Raw genomic sequence first — 20,082 nt, 5'->3', positions numbered from 1 at the left:
AAACATCTTAAGCCCATGGAGCTGGAGCGATTGCGCCCGTCATGGTGGCAAACGCTGCCACCCATCTCTGTGGCGGCTAGGCGACTGGCTAGGGTAGCAGGCTGGATTGCTCCAGTTCCATGGGCTCTGGGACAGGCTGGCAGCCTGTCCAGAGTGGATTGCCCAACAGCGAGTAAAAAAAATGGGTGGAAGTTCAGGACAAAAATCCTCACATCGAGCGGCCATATTGGACTTTTTTTGAAAACATCAAGTGCCCAAAGCCAAGTCCCTGATTGGTTGATTGTCCCAAATTGTGCCGCGGCCAACGCCAAAATTGCACAACAAAGCCTCAGTTCACGTCTGTACGTTGACTTAACATTGAAACTTGGCGAACCTGCCACGCAAATTGTATCCTGTGTGAATGCAGCATAAAAGTCTTGAGTTTTGTAAGTGAAAATATTAGCAGTAATAGATTTTGATTGACATTCCAAACTGAGAATTGTAACAGCTTTGGGGCCAAAATGAGCTAGCTTCAAATATGGAGCGTTTTTAAAATACTGTACAGTACTTAGGGCAACTAATACCGGACAAGGCAAGATCTAGAACCTAAAACTGGAAAGTAACTATTTAGGTTAAACTGTGTTAGAACAGGATTACTGGTACTATTTATAGATGTTCTCAAGACCCTTAAAGTTCCACTTCGATCATCTTTTAATCTATTGTAAATGCGTTCCCAGGGGTCTTTTAAATATGATTAAAAAACCCGTATCATTTTCTAAAACATATTTATGTACAGAAACAGCAGTTCATCAGAAATTCACCTCTGGGCTGTGGGCGGGACTGTAATATAATAATTTGAATTAAATAAATACTCAGAAATACAATTTTAAGCTTAATTGCATTGATACATGTCCTCCATCATGAGAAAAACGCAACAAGAACTTTTTAAAAATGCCAAAAAAAGATTTTTCATTGGGTAGGTCTTTAAAAGTAAGGATTTACGGATGTTCCACAATCTCTGAGAGTGTGAAACAAATGTGTAGAACTTTAAGAACTATTTTCCATGGTGTCAAATTGCAGAGGATATCAGTGAGAAATCTGTGTGTTATGGCTAAAGCAGAAGACCTATGTTGGATACCCACGCTCTTCTGGCTCTCAGACGACACTGTATCACTCATTACTGTCTGTAAACACAATCTGCTCTGCCATCTGCAGATGCCAACTATCATGCAAAAAGGAAGCCACGGTTGAACATTGTCCAGAAGCATGTCCTTTGGGCCAAGACTGATTTAAAATGAGCTGTTTCAAAACGCACTGTACTGTCCAATGAGTCCAAGTTGGTAATCACACACAATGTGTTCTTCAAGCTAAAAACAAGGAGACCATCCAGTGTGCTAGCAATGCTTGCTCATACCGAGACAAGCATCTCTAAGGGTCGTGAAAGTGCAAACACTGCAAAAATGGAATCTTACAAGAGTAAAAATACAAGAAAAACTGTCTTATTTTCTGTCTTGCAAGAAAATACAACTTATTGAGAAAGTTTTTCAATAGCAAAAAAAGGTTGTAAAAACAGGTCTTAGTGACTAGAATTTTATCTTAAAATTTAATTCTTGGTAAGACCAGTTTTCTTATCCAATTGACAGACATTTTTCCCCTTATTTAAAGAAAATCAGCCAATAAAAAAAGAATGTTTGACCTTTTTTTTTAAGGGGCCTGTTTTTACAGTGCAAATTACAACGCTGGTTTCCATGTTTGGGTACTCCTTCCAGTCAACTTCTACCTCAGCACTGACTATGTCACAGGTGGGTTTTTAGGTTTTTTCCTGCTTGAATGTTAGTGTTTGTTGCACCTTAAGTTAGTCGTGTGTAGAAGCATGAAATTTGATTTCATTGGAAATAAATGGGACCAAGATAACATGACTTTATTGATGGATGCACTAATGACTCAAAGACTTCCCACTGATATAGCTTCTTGGTTTCATGACTGCATTAAGATATGCCCAGCATGGACCAGGGATGTCTAAATTCAGGCCTCGAGGGTCGGTGTTTTCTAACCAACCTGACATTGAACCTCCTTATCAGCTAAATGCACCTGATCCAGGTAATCAGCAGCAAATTCATAGGACACAGTTGTTGTGACCTTAGATGAAAACTGAAAGAGTAATTTACAATTTATAGGAATGTGTTGTAAATGTAAAATACTGTAAAACAGGAAAAATTATTTACAGAACCTCATTGTAATCATTTTACAGTAACCTGCTGTGGAAAAAAACCCCACAGGATTTTACTGGTGAGTCTGCTGCTGGTAAATTACTGTAAGTTTACAGTGAGAAGAACTTTTACAGAGTAGCTTTATCTATTAAATCCTGGCAACCTAAGCTGCCAGTTTTTTTTCCAGTAAAAATTAATGTACGTCTTTGCTAATTTTTTAGATTTATGGGTTTAATTTAATGTTCCTGCAGAAAAACTATGATGCAATTTTTTAACAAAAAAACAACACATTCTGACTCCCAACTCGTTACATATTGACGTTTGGTTAAGGACTCCTCCAGGTCCCCAACTCATTGTTTTTTGAGGTGCTGGCTGTTCGTAAAATCAAGGCTCCACAACCCTCGGGGCACGGTAACGTATGCAGTACTAGATGCACACTAGTGCTCGGGATGGGTCCAGTACTGGTACCCTAACCCAGTACCGGTGGTGCTCAGGTACCGTGTCTGGTACTGGTTTGGGTCCTGTACCACATCCAGTCCGTGGTTAGGGTACCAGTACCAGGTTTGGGAAGCAATGATGCAGTACTGGATTGTTTCTAGTTTGCGCTCCCGGAGGTTGGGGACTCCTGGTTTAATGGGAACAGCCAGTACGTCAAAAGACAGCAATTTTTATTTACTGTAATATTGTTTAAAATAAAACCCTAATTTTTTTATTCTGAAATTCTGACAATCACAATTCCCAGTTTTTTTGTTTTTTTTTAATACAGTGCATGTCCTAAAAATGACACATTGTTTGGGCTAAAACCTGCATAATCATAATTAAAAGACCACCAGGAACACTTTTACACATTACACATTAGAAGGGATGTAGTTCTTACTTTCATGCGAATGAAGTCGGGGTTATAGCGCACGCCTTCCCCCCACAGCCTCATCAGCTGTGGGCTGGGAAGTTTCTTCGACAGCAGAGCAGTGATGCTTTCACTGCTTCCCCCCCTCACGACAGCCACAAAGTCCTCCACCATGCTGCCCTTCTTGGTGTCCTCTGGAAAGTAACAGACCAGCTGGTTAAAAAATAATCAAACTTCCTACAGAATGTGGATGGACCCTCACCTCCCATCTCGTTCAGAAGCCCATCACAGGATCCACCCTCAACCCCTCCGGACACGTAAACTCCATAAATGTTTGCCCCCACGTTAAAGCCAGCCTGCACACACTTCTTGTATTCCTCCAGAGAATAATCTAAAAACAAATGAGATGTTTGAGAGAAAATATTCTTGTCTAATTTAATCCACCCCCCCCCTCATTGGATCCAAGGATTAAACACACATCCCTGCTGATCTCTCCTACCTGAGCTCTGCAGCTTCTCCTTGTTTAGGATGATAGTGTGCTCAAAGTCTCCTCCGAGGGCGGCCTCAGTGATGTAGTGTGTGCCAAAGTCTCTGTAGATCTGCCTGTACTCCCCATAGACATAAGACTGTGGCAGAGCGCGTAGGCGCCGCAGAAACTCGGGGTGAAGCACCAAATCCTCTGACTTAAGAATGTACTGGGCCAACTCCAGCTCCGCTTTGGCTCTGATGAAACTGTTTGTCTGGTGATTACAGAACAGGCATCAATATCTCCTGCAGCAGGGGCAGAACACTGTGAAAAATCTCTTTTGATGGAAATGATTGCACATTCAAAGTCACTTCAAGAGTTTTTGGAACAATCACAACATACCTGCAAAAGGTGAAGAAAAAATAAATAAAAGACACTCACTTTGCTTGAGGCGCGGCGAATCTGGCTGACTGACTTGCTGTATTTGGAGTCCTTGTAATTGAATCCAAAATGGAAAACTCCTGGAACGCCAATGTTGAAGGAGAATGACACCTGTACGCTGCGTTCCTTTCGTGTGTATTGCATGTAATCAGAGTAGCTTTCAAACGACTGCAGTGAGAAATCGTATGAGCCCCTCGTCTGTGGATGACAGGAAATCAAAGGAGTGTAAAGTGTGGTTAGTGCATGTGTTGATTTGTCCATGCAACCATCCTGAGACAATCAAAGTTTAAAACGTTTTTTTTCTTTTAACAAAAAAGGATAAGATAGTTTTTCAAATTACTACCTACTGCAACGGGTATTAGGGTCACCAAAAGAAAGTTATATCACAAGATTAAAGTTGTAAACTTACAATTAAAAATGTGTACATTTATGACTTTAAATCTCTTAAATTTTTGACTTTTTTCTTGTAAATTTATTAAATTAGGACCAACAAAAATAGTACTAGATTAAAATTGCATATTTATTAGAAAAAGTCTTAAATTGATGACTTTTTCTTGTAAATTTATTAAATCAGGACAATTAAGAAAGTAACATGACGAGATTAAAGTTAATTATTTGCAAGAAAAATACATATATTTATTACTTTAATTCTTGTACATTTATGACTTTTGTCTTGTAAATTCATGAAATTTGGACCACAGAAAAAAAATTATTCTTACAAATAATGAATTAAACATCGTCTTGTCAGCATTTTAAATCGATACACGTATAGCCAAATGAAATATCGTGATATATATCACCGAATCATTTTTTCCCCCCACCCCTACTAAATTTACAAAAAAAGTCATAAATTTAGCCTATCACTTTTAGAGTCTTAAACATCAAATAAAATGTTATTTATTAGAAAGTGCTTTTTACGTTTTGAGGCTCAAAGTGCTTTACAATTAAAAACAAACAAAATACAAAAAGTGAAAAAATCTTTACCCACCCCTTTGCCCCCCATCACCCCTACCATATACACCCCATGACCCTACACTCATACAGGCACACAAAAAAAATCTATAACAATAAAGTATAATAATATAAAATAAGTGTAAGAAGTACAACAATATTGCAATTTTATTTCGTAATTTAACAGTTTGGACTTTTTCTCATAAATTTTAAGCTGTAATCTAAAAAGAATAGTTTACAAACTAGCCCTAATACTCCATCATACCAACTTTAGTGAGTCATTTTTGGTAATGGATTTTCATTCAATAAGTAAGACATTAAAGTGAGTTTTCTGTGCATTTTCTTATGTCCACCTGTAATGTGTATTGCTGTAGGTTGTATGGCTTCCTGAACGCCACATCCTGAATATAATGTGGCAGGCAGCTGCCTGCGTAGTATCTATTGTCAAGCACCACCCCTTCCAGGTCGCTGTTCAAGATGTTTATCCTGAAAGCAAAACCACAGCTGCAGCGTGACTGGAAAAAAGAGAAAAGCTTTGACAGAAGAACATTTTTTTTATTTTTTTATTACTGAGCTCTTTAAAATGTGTCAGACTTGAATCAGTGACGCAAGAGTCGAGCGCGAGACTCACCCTTTGGCCAGGTTCTCGATTCCCCAGTACTCATCGGCCTCCTCCCTGCAGGGTTTGGAGACTCTCTTACAGCCAACCTCATCTGACATGTCACCACAGTCATCCTCCCCGTTACACTGCAGGGTTCTGTGGACACAGCGACCTGACAGACAGAAACAACACTGTTTTCTTCAATAAATACATCTTTGAGCCACAGAAAAAGCCAAATTATTCTTCTTTAAGGGTCAATTCATTTTCATTTATTTTTTAGAGGTGATGAGTTCAAAGATTTATTTGAAAAATGTTCCTCATCTTGTGATTTCCATACATAGAAAACCTCCAAAACTGTGCCACAGAGCATTCAAGATAATGTCATATAAAGTCAAAATAAATTGTGTCAGAACTTACCAACTACCCTTTTTTTAACCCTCCAAATTTAGAACTCATCATTAGACTGGGGGGAAATTTTGGTGAAAAAAAAAGATAAACAGAAAAATGTTATTTTTAACAACTTTAATGACAAGTGTCATTTCTACAGTTAACAGAGCATAAGAACAAACCCAGGAAGATTTGAAACATTGTTTTAATGGAGAAATATCATCAATTTTGGTCAGCAACAGACCCGTTTGATGTCCAGGTGAGCTACTTTCAGCATATATTTATTTAAATACTGAAACTGTATTTCACCCGCTCTCATGCCTCGCTGATTTTTTTCTTAAAAATCATATTTTGTCCCAAAAAAGGTGTATGATTACAATATACTTTAATCTGTGGTTTTGGGGAGTCTTCTTTACAAACTGTAAACATTTGTTTCATATTTGAAAAACACATTTCTGAGACCCAGATCTCAATAGCATGATCAAAACTTTCATTAAAATCCCATAACAGACACATACAAATTCTGACCCATGTGGAAAAAGCAGCCCAAGTTTGAATTTCCACCTTAAACCGTGCATAACATTTCTTGATTTGAGTCGGTTAAATTACGTCTTAAGCTGTTGCTAACATTTGACAGTACTGTGGTGCAACCCTTCTGTCACACTTTTTAGCCCAATTCCAAAATGCTAACGAGGCTATAAATAAGAAAAGGGAAGTTCAGGTTAAGTGGAAATTGGCACATTTTGAAATACAAAACAACTGATCTTGCTAAATAGTTGTTTTCAGGGATTTTAGTTTGAGACATGCAAACTACGACAAGCTAATGGTGCAAAGAATTGAAAAAATTACGGTAATTTTAGTAAAATGTATTTAGACGTGTTTGTATTCTATGGAATAAATTAAAAGTATGTCATTGCAATAAAATGTTCTTAAAATCGATCACTTAAATTGAATGTTACCGTAGTTTAAAGAATGTCGAAAGGTTAGAACTCACACATTTCCACTTCACCAAATCCGTCCCTCTTTGCCAAAAGTTCGGACATACCTTGAATAGCTTGGTTCATTTTTTCTACCCTGTAGTGCAGCATCATTCCACTAGGGGCAGCAGAAGGGCGTTTCCTGCTCAATTCAAAATGGCTGCTTCCATGAAATCTCAAAAAACAATTTGGCGGGAAAAAAGTTTAGCCAAATTTTCAAAACTTTCTGATTAGAAAAACTCTTCTATTATTTTTGCATTTTTTTAAATGACTATTTGCCATATAAAAAATGAAAAATGTACTGATAATTAATTAATCATAAAATAGTTACATCATATCAAATACATGTGGATAAAATTTGAGACAGTGGGTAAATAAGGTGTTTCGTTTTTTTTTTTTTTTGTTGAACACTTTCTAAAATAATTTTTGGTGGATTTCATCGAAAGATTTTAAAAAATATCTTGATTTCCAAAAAATTCAAACTTCTATAAATTCTTTGATGTATTGGGCTTTACATGGTTAAAACAGGGCAAAGGGAGAAAAGCTCAAAGTTTTATTGTCTCCATTGCCTAAAGGCTTTTAAGTACAGCTGCACTATTATCAACTAGAAGGTACATAGAATGTAGTCTAGGGTTTTGGCTTAAAGAAGAAGAGTTTTTGCTCATAAAAGTCCAAACTGTCCTTATTGTCATTCTCCAACTCTCCAAAGAATGGAGGAATAAGACCTTCCACAAACGCTGTCAAGACGAGAAGAAGCTGTTAAAGCTGCAACAAAGCTTTAACTCTGTGCTCCAACATTTGCTCTCAACTCTTGTTGAGACATCTTTCTCTGACTGGACTTATGTTGGTGTGAACTGTGCAGTGGGAGCACCACACTGTTATTTGACCCGGCATATTGTGAGCATAAGAACTGACAGCTGAGCGTCTCCCATTAATTGTGTCCTCTCTGCCTCCTTGGATTAGAGCTCCGGTGCAAGCGAAAGGCAGATGGAAACTTCATACTGCAGAGGGAGTGATGGAATTCGGTGGTGGAGGCCAGAGATACCTGTGTGGGTGCAGAGGAATCCTTCACAAAGAGGCACATTGTCACATGTGTAGCGATCTGAAACAGCACAGGCCTCCTCCTCTCGGCCGTGAGACTTGCACGGCTCGCCCCCAAACTGAGAAGGCTGCTGCAGCTTGGCAAAACGATACTGCAGGGGAGAAGAAGACGAACACACAACTGGTCACACACAGAAAAGGCTGGCCAAGGTGGCTTTGAGACTGCTCCAGGGAGCTATAGCGGCTGAAATGACATTAGTGGGCTGTTTTCACTTTGTCATGTCACATTTATTAATCCCTCCTCCTGTAAAGTGGATAAGATAAAAGACTGGAGTGCAGCAGCTTGGACACCTGGCAGCAGTGGGGCTCTTTGCAGAGTTTACGGACGCTAATCTGAGTGTATCCAAGTTAAATGGATTCTCAGTTTATGTCGAGTTGCTTAAAAGCTATTGAATGCATTCTGGAGAAAGGGAGAACATGTTTTTGCCTTAAAATATCTCACTTATTTTGAGACAGAATAGCATAGGGTTGTGTTAGTGGCAATATACACAGTGTCGGACGTAACGGATCACAAAATAACGAAATACTGTAATTTAATTACTTTTGTCAGTAATGAAGGAACTTAAAAAAAATACAGTTTCAGTAATAAATTACAATTACTGGACTGTAGAAACTCTCGTTACTTTGGTTTTGTAGGTTCTGACTTTTTTTCTTGGTAAAAAAAAAACAGAAACAGACATTAATAAGAAAAAAGCCTATAGGGCCGTCCCTGGTTGTAACATTACTTTGCAATAGGTTGTTGCAGGAGGATCTTGTTAGTGCTGAGCAGTTTTTTTTCTTGAGAATTTGTAAATGAGTGGAAAAAAGTAAAGTAATGAGTAGTGAATTACTTTTTGAAATGGGTAATGAGTAAAGTAATTTAATAACAATTTTGATCCAGTAGCTAAAGTAATTTACCCAACACTGTATATTCACATATATCTTTGAAGTCCCTCTCGAGAGTTTACAGTGGTTTTTAATGATGCCGATTTTTGGCAAAATCCAAACATTTTCTTGAAAATAGTTTCTGTAGAGAGGCAGTAGTTAATTAAAAATGTGCCTTTGATTGACACACTCTCCTGCTAACTTATAGCCCCTCACAACATTAATATAGTAGTAGTGCCAGTTACTTTTTTAAATCATTAAACATTTTGATTTATCTTTGTTTTATAGTTACTTATTTCTTTTGGTTTGTAGACTGTTTTGCATTCACTTCTTCACTTTTTTATTTCATTTAGAGACGTTTTATTTTAACAAAACATTTTCCATGTAATTAAAAACTTTGTCCTTATTCTGTTTCTATGTTTATCAAGCAATAAAAAAGGGAAACTAGCAAAAAAAAAAAAAAACGTTCACAGAGATTTGATTTTGAGGTTCATGTCACATCCACCACAAAAAATATCAATATCGAGATATCGATATGGATCTGCAATATCTTTATCGATATACCGTACAGTTAAGCCAGATACCAGTTCGGACAAGGAAAACAAAGACGTCCATTCATCTCTAAGTGGATGAGCAGGGAGCTTTTGTCCCGCCCAGCAAATTTTCTACATCACAAATATGCTTTTTCCCACTGCATCTTTTCATTTGCTCCTGATTCACAACTATTTGAATAAAGAAATACAAAAAAATGCAATTTTGAGCTTAATTTTTTTTTTCAATATATGTCCTCCATCATGAGAGAAATGCTGCAGGATTGTGTTAACCTTTTAACACTGGAGCTCCAGTGTTTGTGTTCTTTAATTTGCTGTAACTTTTCAACTGTTATCACGATCAACTAAATTCCAGCATATTCTGAATCATCAGATTCAAAAAGTTACAATATGCTAAAGATTTTGTGTTCAAATGTCACTGGTAACAGCTCAGGTGTTAAAGGGTTAAAAACACCAAAAACATGATTTTCATTGGAGAGGGTCTTTACGCTTTCAGGTCATTCTTAAGAGCTAACAAACACCAATACATATCTTCTCTACACGGTCTCTTGTCATACTCACTCTCTTTTTTTGACAGACATCACAGCGAGACCATGCACTCCACTCTGATAAAACACAATCCACTGGCTGGACCTGATTCTCCACCGCCCGCGGATGACGAACACCAGAACCTACAGCGCTTGCTGTTGTTTGGGTGACTTTGCTGCACGATACAAATAAAAACCACTTTAGGAGAAACAGACGTGTTAAAAATACGATTGTGCACATTTACTTAAGACCCCCTTCTGAGGCAACCATTGATTTACCAATAGACTCATTGAGGATTTTTAAAAACCCCTTTTTTCAACAAGTCTGTTGATGTTTAAAACTGAAAGTGTAATTTTGGTGTAGATTAAACTCCGCCTATAAAAATCAGTTACTTGGACAAAACAGATGAATCACCCACCTCAGAAGCTGCAGGATGAGAGTCACGCAGAGCAGGCGGCTGGGAGAAATGAGTTTTCTCACTTGTCCTGCCTCAGAAGACATGATTGTGTGTTATGACCTACTGCGACAGAGGGAAAGGCACTGCTCAGCTCCCTGTGTAAACACACACTAATCAATACTGGCCCCAGTATGAACTCGGTACTGCCATTATCCTCAGTCATGAAGCTGATTTTGCTTTAGGCAGTGAGAGCCATGAAGCCGGCTGTTTGGGTGTTGTGCCGTCTGAGAGTGGTGTGCACGTCCGACTCAGACCTCAAGCTTGATTAAACACGGCTGGAATGACAGCTTAGACTTCAGCCCAGTCATACTACACTTTGCATTGTATGACCCAGAGGAATGTGATGTGATGTAACGGCGACAAAACAGACCTTTTTATGCATCTCCTACCCAAACAGTGCAGTGTGAAAGAGGGACACAGTTTTTAGGTCAATTCCCGACATACTCTTGCTGTCATAACCTTTGTAGTGTTTGTGTTTTCCCCTGTATGACCTTTAAACTGTGTTTGATTGCGCTGTTTTGGGATTTTGCGCTCTGGTGCAATCACAGTTTGCCTCCTGCATAAATTACAGTCAAGACTTTCACTGAGCTGCAATTCTGTATATTTAGAAAAAGTGACTTTCAGGTAAAATCTGAATTTATTCTTCTTCAGATGATGAGGTTTCAATACTTGCTCTCAAATGCTCAAATTATTTTTTTTTCTTATTCCAGAGGACAATTTGAATCATAGCAAACACAAGAAGGTGATTAGTCAAGTGGGGGGGGGGGTTTGCCTAAAATTATCCCAAGAAAATTCTTGATTTTTTTTTTCCTAGAGAATTATTATTATTTTTTGTTTTTACCAGACTGCAGTGGATGCAGTTTATTTTTCCTAGACAACAACCTTGTATGTACAGTATGTACAAAGTGATTACTGTGCCACCACATTGCAAACAAAAGCCACAAATTTGAGGTCAGAATTTCTTAAATTGCAAACAAAATGTTCAGTTTTACAAACAAAACTTTCAAAATTACAAATGAGACAATTAAATATTTGCTTTTTTGCGATTGCAGCACAACTGTTTTCAGGCGCTTTGAAAAAAAACAGGCTTATATAAAAAAAGTATGTATGTATATAAAAAAATTTAAAGATAGTACTGTAAACACTCAGTACTCAGTTTGTAACGATATGTGTTGATGATGAAACTTGATCAAATTATTTAAAAATCACAGGAAATTAATGTCTCTAAAAAGAAAGAAGAACTTTAAGTATGTCAAAAATTATGCACTGTTAAGTAGACCTTCCATCTAAAACACACAAAAAACAACAAAAGCAAAAACAACTTGTTTCGCTTTGACGAGATGTGGAACAACCTATTATTGCACATCCTTTTTGGGGAGGGTACCAAAACACACGTTTGGATGTATAACATTAAATGGAATCTACTGGATTCTCCATAAGAAATCATGAAGCCTGATGTGGGTTAGGCCTTTTGACTGGAGTTTATTGTGTTAAACTTAACAACACATCCAAATATCAGTTTGTTGCAAAAGTGAAATTTTGCAACAAATATCTGAAATATGTGCAAATTTGTTGCCTTCTAAAATATGAAAAATTAATAAAAATGTTTCCCCCAATGGGGCACTTTGGATTATACGCAGCACCGTCGACGGATGCTCTATTTTTTAACTTATGTTGTAGATCAGACTATTAACTGCGTTCACGGTAACTCATAAAGCTAAGTCCTAATTCCCCCCTAATCTTTAACTACTCTAAAGCAATATAGGGTGGTACTATCTAGTCGATCTTAAAAGCAAGTCGAACACCATATTCACTACTTTTTTTTTTTTTAACTGCAAACATGATGTCATCGATTTCACAAAGTGAAAACCTAATCAACAAAAGCCTTGTACGATTATTTATAAATCCATTGTAATTTGATGATGAAAACCTGCATGGTTTATTATAAAAATATCGATTTTTTGGCAAAAATTTGTTCAAACACAATGTGTTTTGGTCCATATTCCCAAATCTAGTGAGCATTGATACACACTGGTTATTCGCTGAGAATTCTGGGAAATTTCTAGGGCACTGGATTTTAGCTTTGAGAATGCGCTATATGCACTTATATGTCAGAAATTCCACCCTAATCCCTAACTACTAAAAAAACATCTACTGTGGGACTATCTAGATCTCGTGGTTTTAAAAGAAATTTGTACACCCTGCTCACTACTTTACTTTCATTTTGCTAAACCCCAGATTTGATGTCACCAGTTTCACAAAGTGAAAATCAAATCAATACCAACATTTCACGTCTATTTGTGACTCCATTGTGTTCTGATGTTGAAAGTGTGGATGGTTTGTTAAAAAAAATTACATTTAAACTTTTTTTTTTTTTTTAATTGTTCGACTGCAATGTGGTCTATTCGCTAATGTTCTAAGCATCGATGCACGCTAGTTTTTCGCAAAGACTTATGGGAAATTTCTGTGCTCTTGATTTTGGAACTGTATATTGGGACAGCATTAGATAATGGCAAACAGACTGTATAATGTGTAGGAAAGGAATTCAGAGACAGCCTAAAACTTGTTTAAAACGTGCTACTCATTAGCCTTGTTAGCCAAATTAGCCATGTTAGCAAATTAAAGATTCCTAACTTCCAACTTTGCAAAAACAATATAAAACAGACGGACACTACTACAATAAACCTAACCATGACTACACAAATTTTCAACCTTTTTAGTAATGTCACGAAACAGGCAGACAGCTGGTTCCACGTGCAGCAGGTTTTTTATTGTAGCTAAGAGTCCACAAAACTACAGCAGGGTCAGACAGGCAGAGGTCAAAAAGGAGCATGGGATCATCCGAGAAGAGAGAGAGAGTAGTCAGAGTCCAGGCGAGGGTCAGGGGCAGGCGGCAGGCAATCAGAGGGTCAGAGACAGAAGATCAGGTCCAGGAATAAACGCTCAATACTGCAGGCAGGGTGGCACAAACAAATACTTCGCAGAGAGTGTGACTCTGTGTGCTGCTTAAGAAGCATGTGGATGATTGTCTGATGGGAGACAGCTGAGCAGGAACCAGGAACTGTGTGCTGGGGCTTCTGGGAGATGAAGTGCAATTAGAACTCTGGTGACCGTTCCCGCTGGTGCCCAGAGGGGGAGTCAGAGCCCTGACTCCTGACAAGTAACATGTAAAAAAAGAAAAAAAAACACAGTCCAACAACGCTACACATTAGCTTTGTTAGCATATTCACAAAAACACCCAATCAAACATTTTGACAGAGTGCTTCAACATCAGCAAACACAGCAAGAATTGATCTATATGTAAGACACATTGTCAATTAAAAAAAAAAAAGAAATATCTCAAATAAACAGATTTATTTGAGATAAACATGGATTTTTAAAAAATAGGAGTCAAAGATAAATTGTTGTGAAACCTGCCTCTGTAGGTCTTTGAAAGAACTACAAAATTAGTTTTTTTTTACTTTGTGTTGTGAACAAAGATATGAAAAACAAACCAAAGCATTCAAGTGGGAATCACATGGTGTTTTATTTGTGACTGAGCGGTGGCATGGATACACTGGATGGGCAAAGTCCGACGTACAAAACATCCTTTTTCTCTTTTCCATGGCGATTCTTAATTCCATAAATAAAATTTACAAAATACTTCTTTTTTTTGTTTTTCTTTTTTACAATTTTCATTTGTCTCACACAAGCAGGGATACAGTCACCATTCTGTATTTTAGGTCTAGCAGTTAATGACTTCTATTGATCATATCATAAAGTTGGCTGCCTTTTAAACAGCTCTGATTCAGTGGAGCAGACCCACAATAAGTGCCTCGTTACAACAATGACTTCTTCTTTTTTTTTTTTTCGCTTTTTCTTTTTTTACTGTTTACAATGATCTGACAAAAAACAGTGACTGGACAATAAAAAAAGAATGAATTCCACTCTCTGATATTCTGATGATCTACTGTCATGTTCAAGAAAACCATGTGACCCTCAGAGGCAAATTGTAAACAATGCGACCTCAATTGGTGTCTAAAAGCTAGGAAACCAGGAGAAATCTGACCCTACGGTTGACCTCTTTGCTTCGTTAAGTTCAATATGAAAGAGACAAGAACAGTGGGCTTTGCTTTGAGTCATTAACACGTATTCACAGTTCATTTCTCACCAACCAATAAATAAATTTAAGAACCAAATAGTGAGAGAAAATAAAAATGGCTACAAAAGAAATGTTAAAAATGGAGGTGCTGGTAGGGCATTGCTTCAGAGTAACACAGGTAGTTGGCTTCCAAGAGGCAGAGAGCTATTTTTATGGCACAGAGGCTCAGGTAAGGGGGATTGGGAAGATTCTTATTTACAAGATACGTGTTTGGCAAATTTTCAACGCTTACAGTTATGACTCCGAGACCTTGTGTTATCTGCAAGGACTCGGCGCCGTCAACTGAGAATTCACAGCTTACCAAAATGAGAATTTCTTTCTTTTTTTTCTTTTTTTTTGATTGGTTTTGGGCCTCCAGGGGAGCTGGGGTGCACAGTTCTGCCCTCTGTAGAGTCGGCTGAATCCACGCCAAGTCTGTTCATGCAGATGGATGAGTCGGTGGAGCAACACGCGGAAAACATTTGGCAAATCCACCTGCTGCTGGTCAGCCGTTATGCAAAAGGGCACTGCTCCTCTTGAAGATTTCCAACGACAACAAAAATAATAATAATAATAATAATAATAATTTGCATTGTTCTTTGTTTAGCATATCCTCAAAAATCAATCAGTTTATTCCAGAAGGATACTAGAACCTCCTGCTGCAGGTTTCAGTCACAGATCAAAGGTCACTTCCTGGTTGAAGGATAAATGATTGGGCGATGAAGCCAAAGTCTGGTTGCTGAGGACAGTCTGGTCCAGTCCAGTCCAGTACAGTACAGTGAGTGGCCTCTGAAGGAAATGCAGTTCATAGCAGAGTCTGCTAAAACATCCTTTAAAGGTTTTTTTAAACAATTCCAGCAAAGAGTACTTGCTCATCTGTCTTTTTTTGTTCCATCACTTTCCTTTCTCCTGCAAGAAATAAAAATAAAAATTAGCAGAACCCCACCACTAGGTGGCAACATTGTGCCTTCAGCTCTGGAGATCAGAGATGTGAAGACAGGACAGGAACTAAACAGACCCCTTTTGGAATTGTCAGCACGGAGCCCATTCTCACAGAAAATGAGACGCATAGTGACAGATTAAAATATGAAGCTAATAAAAGTCAGAGAGAATGGCTTTCAGGAAACACGGATGAAAAGACGGAGGACATAAATACACAAATGTCAAAATGTGAAGACAGCAGATTAATAACTCTCTGGGAGATAGGTGAGAAGATGGGATAATGAAATCCTCACTGTGTGTTCGTCTCTAGCTGTCTTCTTCCGGACGCGTCGGATCCACCGTCTCAGCAGCAGCAGAACCCTGAGAGAAAGAAAGAAAATGTTCAAAGTGTTCACCGTTAAGACTTGCAACCTAAAGATTTAGAAAAACTGCAAATGTAAAAAAAAGTAATTAGCCAGAAGCGTAATTGTACCTCACCCTTGATCTAATCAACACACTTAAATCATATGTGACCTTTTCTGTTTAATTGAGTTGACATTTTTCCCCATAAAAAGATAAAGTCAATTCTAATTTTCTATAATAATTACATGACATTCTTGGGCGCTAAATTACACGTCACACGGTTTGGTACGGATAATCCATATGACGGTAATAGATTACAACGCTGCACATCGGATGCTAAATCGCTAAATAACTGAGCGGGATGTTTAGTGGACAACACTCACTGATACTTCATCCTTGGCATCGCTGGGGTTTCCCTCGGGGTCAGCAGGGGACTGATCTGTGGGGGGGTCGATGGCCTTAGAGGGGGGTGAGTCTGAAGACGAGCTGTGATGAAGGGCTGGAGTGGATGCTGTGGAAAAACAACAAAAAAAGTCAGTTCTGTATAGAAATATTGAAGTAAAAGTTTTTAGTTTGCATTTCCGTATAGTAATCAATAATACAAAAAGGGTGTTTTCTTGTTATAACTTTTTTTACTAATTATTTTGCTGTTTGTGAGTATTTTAGTCAATTTAAAAAAAGTGTTTTCAATCAAATATTTGGGGTTTTGTACACATTTTTTTGTGTTTTTTGTGCTTGCTCCTAACAAACAAAGATGAACAGTTTATGCTGGCAACTATCACTTTCCCAGAGTTTTGCTCTGTCATGTTTATGGATAAAGAAAGTAGGAAGAACAAAAAAGACTGGTTTATATTATGGCGAGCACATAAATGAAACAGACACGAATAACATGTCTATGACACAGACATTCGGATTTTTAACTTTTAGTTGTCACCTTAGGTTGGTGTCTTTTGTTTTGTGTTTTTGATTTGTTTAAAAATTGCACAAAAAAATAAAAAATAGAGCCAGAACACACACAAAAAAGAAAAATTAAAAAGAATATGCAAACACGAAAAAAACGTAAAAAAACAATTTAGCATGAAAACCACCCATTTGCACTGAATGCAATACGGAAGCAAGAAAAAGAGACCAAAAAAAAAAAATCACACACACAAAAAAAAAGCATATTTTTAAATTAAATTCAATATGCAAATGTGAAAAAAAATAGTTTTAAAAAATTGAATGGAATACGCAAACATGAAAAAATGTGAAAAAATTGCAAAAAATTTAGCGTGAAAGCAACATATTTTCATTTAATGCAATACGAAAGCATGAAAAAAAGTAAAAACAAAAATCGCAAAACATTTTGCACGAAAAGAAAAAATGTAATTTGAATTTAATGCAACATACAACTATGAAAAAAATCTAGCATGAAAATCTTTTTTTTTTAATTGAATACAATACGAAAGAACAAAAAAACTATTGGATGTGAAAACGGCTTTTTAAAAATAGAAAATGCAAACATGAAAAAAATAGTTTGAAAAGTAAAAACAAATTTAGCATCAAAACTCCAGGGTTTTTTTATTGAATGCAATGTACATGCATGAAAAATGTTGAGTGAAAACAGTTCTATTTTTTAACAGATAATGCAGTAAAAGAAATGATTTTTTGGAATTGAATCCAATATGTAAAAAAAAAATTAGAAGTAAAAACAAATTTTTTTCTTGAATAGAATACACAAAAACATGGAACAATTTGGCAGAAAAACACAAAATTAAGGACAACAATTTTGATGTGTATGATATGCAAAAAAAAGCAAAAAACATTAGCGCAAAAAACACAAAAAACGATTTTTCTAATTTGAATACAGTAGACAAACACACAAAAATTAGCACAAAATACACAGAACCCATTTTTAAAATTTTAACTAAATACAATATCCTTCATATGTAAGAAATAATCTTAATATTTAATTTGAAAGATGTATGTTCCATCAAAAGCTGTTCGATGAGGTTCCAACTTTTACAAGTCTTCCACATTTACAAGCTCAGCTTTTTGTTTCATAAAGTGCGAGAACTTACGGGATTCAGTGGACGGTGACGTCGATGTCCCCGGGCTCAGGGTCAACCGAGAGAGATCCAGATCACTGCAGCTACCTTCCTCTTCCTGGGTCGCAGCTGAGTGAGGCAGCATCAGCTGACTGCAGACCAGCATGTCTGGTGCGGGGGTCCCACACCTGCTCGCTCCCGCCGACACAGCACCAGGTCCCGCACCTGCTGCTCCCGACGTCGACGGGCCCTCGCCCGCGTCTGAGTCGAGTCCTTCTTTCCCCAGGCTGAGCTGCCTGTGCAGCAGGGTGGGGTCGACCGTGTGCTGGGGGCTAGTGATAGCCGAGGAAGGGGCTGACAGGTCGCAGGACTGGGGGCACACAGAGGTAATAGGCACCAGGCCTTGGAGCATGGCGGCTGGGATCGCGTGGCCCCCCACGCCTACTGTCTGGGCCGGCATGTAGGCTGCCATGGCCGCCCACTGCTGCTGAGTCGTGGGGAAGATGTTGGCCTGGCTCCAGATGACCGGCTGGCCACCGGGCAGAACCTGCGCCACCTGGAGGGGGCCCTGCACGGGGAAGGCTAGAGTCTGAGCCTGAGCAGGAAACGGTTGCTGAGCCCACTGAGCGGCCTGCACCGGGCCCATCGTCATGTAGCCTGCAGGACAGAGGAGGAGACGGAGAGGAAGAAGAAGCTGCATCATGAACAGAGAGAACATAGTTTTCAAAATGTCACTGACTTCCAGCAGGTATCAGTTAATTACCCACTAACTAACCTTCAATTGTATGTAAGAACTTAATAAATTAGCCACTTTAAGAAGAGTCTACTTGTAATTTTTTGTTTTGTTTTTACCCCAGACTAACGATGCTCCGAGTATCTCCTCAAATCCTACACTACTACTCTTGATTATGTTTCAGAGCCTCTCTATTTACCCAGAACATATGCTAAAAACATTCCAACATTTAGCCTAGGGGTCTGCAATCTTCAACACTTAAAGAGCCGTTCGGGTCTATTTCTTACTAACTACAACCCAGTGGGAGCCACAAAGTCTTACTTCACCCTTTAGAGAAAGTGGACACTGATTTGCATTTATGGTACTATTATGATAAATACAAGTAATTTTTTTGCATGAATAAAACATAATAATAAAGAGCTTTTTTTTCAAAATAGGAAAGAGTTCACAGGAGGTTCACATGACTTCCTTTCAAAATAAAATATGTGATTATAGGATCATCTCAGTTTAAAACAAAGTAGTTTAAAAAAAAGTACTATGCAAAATTTAATTTACAAATGTTTTACAAAGTGTTTTTGATGGATGTGGATCTGTAACAAACATTCCTTGGCTGTGGGGGTTGGGTGGGGGGGGGGTGTCTATTCACTCTGTAGAAACGAGACATTACTGTATTTTTGGGACCATATAGTGCATTTAAAATCCTTGATTTTTTGTTCTTTATAATCCATTACACCTTTGGTATGAATTCTACTGACTTCAAATTGATTTTCTGTGGTACACACCATTAAAAAAATCTATCAAAGTGTTCGACTTGATGGATTGTTGGATCATCATGAGTACTGTAGTCAGGAGCCTGGCGGAGGAATACGCCAGGCACACGTAATGTGCTTCAACTGTTTCTCAATGAGTTAAATAAAGTTAGTATCACTTGATACGTCGTACGTGGCCTGAAAAATACATTCCTTTTAAAAATTTAAATTTAACAATTATTCTTTAACCAGCGAGCAACAAAGCAGGGGTCAATGAGCCACATGTGAGCCTCAGGGTGCCGTCTAATCTGCATTCACATGCATGCACGTACTCTGAGACAAGGAGACTATTCTGAATAGGTCTGATATAAATGATCTCTCCACCTCCCACTCCAAACCCTTAACCTTTATCTCAGTTCATCCTAAGCTTAATAAAAAAATAAATAAAAAGACAACATTTAATTGCACCCCTGGAGTGTCAAGTAGTTAAGGCTTATTGTAACACTCAGAAAAATGTAAACAATATATTTAAACGTGCTGCAACAAAAAATGTTGCCGTGTATTTGCTGCAGAAAATATTCAAAATAATACCCATTGAGCGTTGTCATGATGCAACACATACATTTCTTTTACCAACTCTCATACTAGCAGATAAAAGAATCAGTTTCAAGATAATTTATTTTTCTATTTTTAGGAAGATGCTTAAATTTAAAATTAAAAGCCATATTTTTTTTTAGGAAATTAGACCACAATTCATATCAAATTAACAACATAATTTAAATAAAAGTTTTCAAAGTTTAATTCATTTG

General features: G+C 37.7%; 1 protein-coding gene across 1 annotated transcript in view; it reads right to left on the bottom strand.

Moving 5' to 3' along the window:
- Positions 1-20,082, bottom strand: part of dab1b (DAB adaptor protein 1b) — an 85,591-nt gene that overhangs the window by 1,321 nt on the left and 64,188 nt on the right. Inside the window, exons 12-22 of the mRNA XM_036216269.1 lie at positions 17,825-18,448; positions 16,148-16,275; positions 10,322-10,410; positions 9,937-10,078; positions 7,905-8,052; positions 5,526-5,667; positions 5,248-5,380; positions 3,944-4,141; positions 3,536-3,776; positions 3,299-3,427; positions 3,067-3,230 (exon numbers count right to left, since the gene is read on the bottom strand). Coding sequence (XP_036072162.1) covers positions 3,067-3,230; positions 3,299-3,427; positions 3,536-3,776; positions 3,944-4,141; positions 5,248-5,380; positions 5,526-5,667; positions 7,905-8,052; positions 9,937-10,078; positions 10,322-10,410; positions 16,148-16,275; positions 17,825-18,448 — 2,138 coding nt within the window. The remainder of the gene's footprint in view (positions 1-3,066; positions 3,231-3,298; positions 3,428-3,535; positions 3,777-3,943; positions 4,142-5,247; positions 5,381-5,525; positions 5,668-7,904; positions 8,053-9,936; positions 10,079-10,321; positions 10,411-16,147; positions 16,276-17,824; positions 18,449-20,082) is intronic.

The sequence above is a fragment of the Oryzias melastigma genome, linkage group LG17 (assembly GCF_002922805.2).
Source record: "Oryzias melastigma strain HK-1 linkage group LG17, ASM292280v2, whole genome shotgun sequence".
NCBI classification, from domain to species: Eukaryota; Metazoa; Chordata; class Actinopteri; order Beloniformes; family Adrianichthyidae; genus Oryzias; species Oryzias melastigma.
Note: the sequence above shows the minus strand (reverse complement) of the source record. Positions and strands in the feature narration are given on the sequence as shown.